At 35.7% G+C, this 3,570-nt stretch overlaps 1 protein-coding gene across 2 annotated transcripts in view; it reads left to right on the top strand.

Moving 5' to 3' along the window:
* CLIP4 (CAP-Gly domain containing linker protein family member 4) overlaps positions 1–3,570 on the top strand; it is a 55,925-nt gene that overhangs the window by 12,557 nt on the left and 39,798 nt on the right. The window contains exons 3-5 of one of the 2 annotated variants that reach the window (XM_015566348.1): positions 176–315; positions 1,087–1,180; positions 2,172–2,333. In XM_015566348.1, the coding sequence (XP_015421834.1) occupies positions 176–315; positions 1,087–1,180; positions 2,172–2,333 (396 nt within the window). The remainder of the gene's footprint in view (positions 1–175; positions 316–1,086; positions 1,181–2,171; positions 2,334–3,570) is intronic. The other variant, XM_015566349.1, reaches the window with a different exon arrangement.

Genomic DNA, 3,570 nt, shown 5'->3' with positions numbered 1-3,570 from the left:
GCCTCATACTTTTTGGCAATTTTGATTTTGTTTTTGAGAATTGCTTAAGGTAAAAATCTACATTTTCTAACATCTAAAAATATTGGTATCATTTAAGCTCTGGTCTTATTGTTTAGTATTTTTGATATATTTATTTGCAACTTCTAATAAATTTAATTTACACCTTTTATTTCAGAGTTCTCTTTCTTTGATCCGAATGATACATCATGCCAGGAAATTCTCTTTGATCCCAAAACTTCTGTATCGGAATTATTTGCCATTTTAAGACAGTGGGTTCCTCAGGTCCAGCAGAACATTGACGTTATTGGGAACGAGGTAAGACATTATCACATCTGAAGCTTTGCGTTGTTAGGACTGTGAATCACATAGACTTTCCCCATCTAAATGGAAAGATGCTGATAAAGGGGAGGCCTTTTAAAGAGTCTGATGTACGTTCTTTGCATTTCCAGGTTTTTACTATAGTTAAACAGTTAGTGCTATAAATTCTTTCCACTGTCCCCTCATGCTCCTCACTCTCTTCCATGTGGGATTCTGACATTGGAGGCTCTTCACAGGAGCAGGCATTTGGGAACTTTCTTTCTTGTACAAATTAATTTTGTAAACTTAAAGAAATTCTTTCATGAGGGTATTTGATTGCCATCATGTTTTATCTATACTTGTGGGTAGTTTGTTAAAGATCTAGGCTCAAATATAATTTAAAAATATTTCTTGAAGGCGGGATGAAAGAATGACTGGTTTCCTTGACCAGCATATTATCATATTGTAGGAAGAGAGAGCTCATACTTTTTTCAAACACCATTATACCCACGAGAAATAAAATGTTGCTCGCTCTTTGAGAGGTGAAGGGACATACTTGGAGTGTGGATTACCTTGTAATACTCTTCATGTTTCCTTCAGTCAGTTGGCAAGTTCAGTTTTCATTCTTGTTGGGTGCAGACTTACGATCTTTCCTCAAAAGAAGCCAGTCCTGTCTCTGCCTGTGTTGAGAACTAGTCCAGAAAAGGCAGGCTCCCTTGTTGCCAGCATTGGTTCGAAGTCAGTCGACTTCAGTCGTCGTTGTCATCACCTCTCCCTGGGTTTCCTCAGATTCTTAAGAGAGGCTGCAATGTGAACGACAGAGATGGACTGACAGATATGACTCTCCTACATTATACTTGCAAGTCCGGAGCTCATGGCATTGGTACGTATGTGGTAAATCTATTAATTGCTTAGAACATCTGTACTGGTGCCTGTACAACCCGGGAGAGCACCTGGCTCTGATGATAATATTCCCTGAGCAGGTGAGGATTCAGTTAGGTCCTTCCAGAAACTTGTTGCCTTTTCTTCCTTTTCTCAAGGTGGTTGTAGTAGCCTCCTGGCACCTCCCAGCCTTTCCGGATCCAAGCTCGGTTTTCTAGGCAACCCAACCGCTAAGACCCCAGTCTTCAGGCCTGTCTGGGGTCTGTTCCTACACATATAACATGTGCTCATATTTTCCAAAATTGGTGTTTTCCCATTGTGTAAACTTGCCTCTGTTATTCAACTGTCGTGACCATCTCCCTGTGTTTCCATAGTCTGATACAGTGCTTCCTAAGCTATTGATGGTGAAGGATTCTTTTTTTTTTTTTTTTTGCTATCATGGACTGATACTTTTATAAAATGAAATAATAGAAAAATTAAATAAAGATATAAAATACAAACCCAAATATTTTCAAAAAGCATAAAATGATATTTCAATTAATATACTCCTAAGAAATGATTACATAGGAAAAAAGAAAAGGGTTATAAAAAGTACAAACAGATTATATTTTGGGACTGGCAGTAGTCCATGCAGCCTACTCTGAGTGGCACTGGTCCAGTGTGTCGTTTTTACTGGCTGTATAGTATTCCATTCTATGGATGTCTCAAAGTTTATTTAACCAATTTCTTATTGTTATACTTTTAGGTTGCTTCAGAATTTTATTCATAATAAAAACTGCTGTGATGAACATCTTCACAGCTAAATGTTTATCCATATCTCTGGGTATTTGCTTATTTTCTTAGACTAAATTCCTTGTAAGTGAAAGCTTTGAGATATAAGTGTATATACAATATATACTATTTGCTTTGGCATTTTGAATGAGGTAGGGGTTAGCCATCCATTGGAACTTAAATTTGTACTGAAGAAAAATAATTTAGAAAACCTTCCTTAGGTGATGTTGATACAGCTGTAAAATTTGCAACTCAACTTATTGATCTGGGAGCAGATGCTAGTTTGCGGAGTCGCTGGACAAATATGAATGCTTTGCATTATGCTGCTTATTTTGATGTCCCTGAGCTTGTAAGAGTGATTTTGAAGACCTCCAAACCAAAAGGCAAGTACTATAAGATCGCCATTAGATGTTACTAATTGAACATTTTATTAGTGGCCTGAAAATGATAATTCAAAGAGTTTTTTCCTTCTAATCTATCCTGTTCCATATGACCTCCCATCTCATGTTTTTCAAGAATTGTTTTAGACTTTCTGTAGTGAAGATTAGTTACTATTCTTTCACAAAAAAGCTTAGTACAAAGAGATACAAAATAAGAAGTGTTCTCCAGGTTTTTATCTCTCTGCAAATTTTCCAGTACAACAGGGATTTTATAAAGTGTAATTGAATCTTTGTGCTATATAATTCTTTTGTCCTATTTGAGTAGCCAGAAATAGAGCAATAAAACCTTCAGAGCTAAGCATTGAAATCATAAAGAGTATTTATTTTAGGTGGTATTCAGTTCTGAAATTCTGTGATTCTATGAAAGGATAACTTTTTATCTGGCCTTTTTTTGTCTTCCTGTCTTGAGGCTGATATCCTAAACTTGAACATGACAATGTGTCTAAATTACAGTCCTCGTGTTTTGACTTTTCCTCTAGTTGTCTCAGGGGTCAGTTTTTTTTGTTTTTGTTTTTTGTTTTTTTTTGAGGGAATTAGGAGAACAGTTAAAGGTAGTGTTTCCCCACTTCTAGAGGACTTGACTTAGAGATTCAGTAAATAAATTTCCCAGACTGTTTGTTTCTAACCTCTGCTCTGTATAACTGTACACTTTTTCTTAAGCTTATACCTATTTGCTTTTTGAATGATGGTAGGAGGAATGCCTCTCTTGATAGTACAGTGTCTTTAATAACACAGGAGAGTTTGTCCTGAGCACATCCTGCTGGTTTTAGTTGCAGGTGATGCATGTGGGGTGGGGTGATTAGATGAAGGTAGGATTAGCAGAACCAGAGGTATAGTAAACCCTTGTTGTAGAAAACATTCAAAATAGGATTCCCAAATCTTGAGGATTTCTTGTTTCTAAGTATAGGATCATGATAATTTATTGAAAGTTATTAAAATGTCCTTAGAATTGCAAGATTTTATTTCTTATTCTGAAGTCCAAATTATTCATTTGTTGAATAAAGTATTATGAAAGAGTATAATATGTAGACATTTATATTTTTAATTAGTTTTTTAACTTCTTCCTGGTGTGAAAATTTTGCTCTTTTTTTTTTTGTGAAGGGTCAGATAGTAAATATTTTAGGCTTTTTATGGTCTCTGTTGCAACTACCAGATTCTGTAGTTGTGGCATGAAAGTAGA

The sequence above is a fragment of the Myotis davidii genome, unplaced genomic scaffold (genome assembly GCF_000327345.1).
Source record: "Myotis davidii unplaced genomic scaffold, ASM32734v1 scaffold238, whole genome shotgun sequence".
Taxonomy (NCBI): Eukaryota; Metazoa; Chordata; class Mammalia; order Chiroptera; family Vespertilionidae; genus Myotis; species Myotis davidii.
The sequence above is the reverse complement of the archived record's forward strand: the minus strand, read 5'-3'. Positions and strand labels throughout refer to the sequence as shown.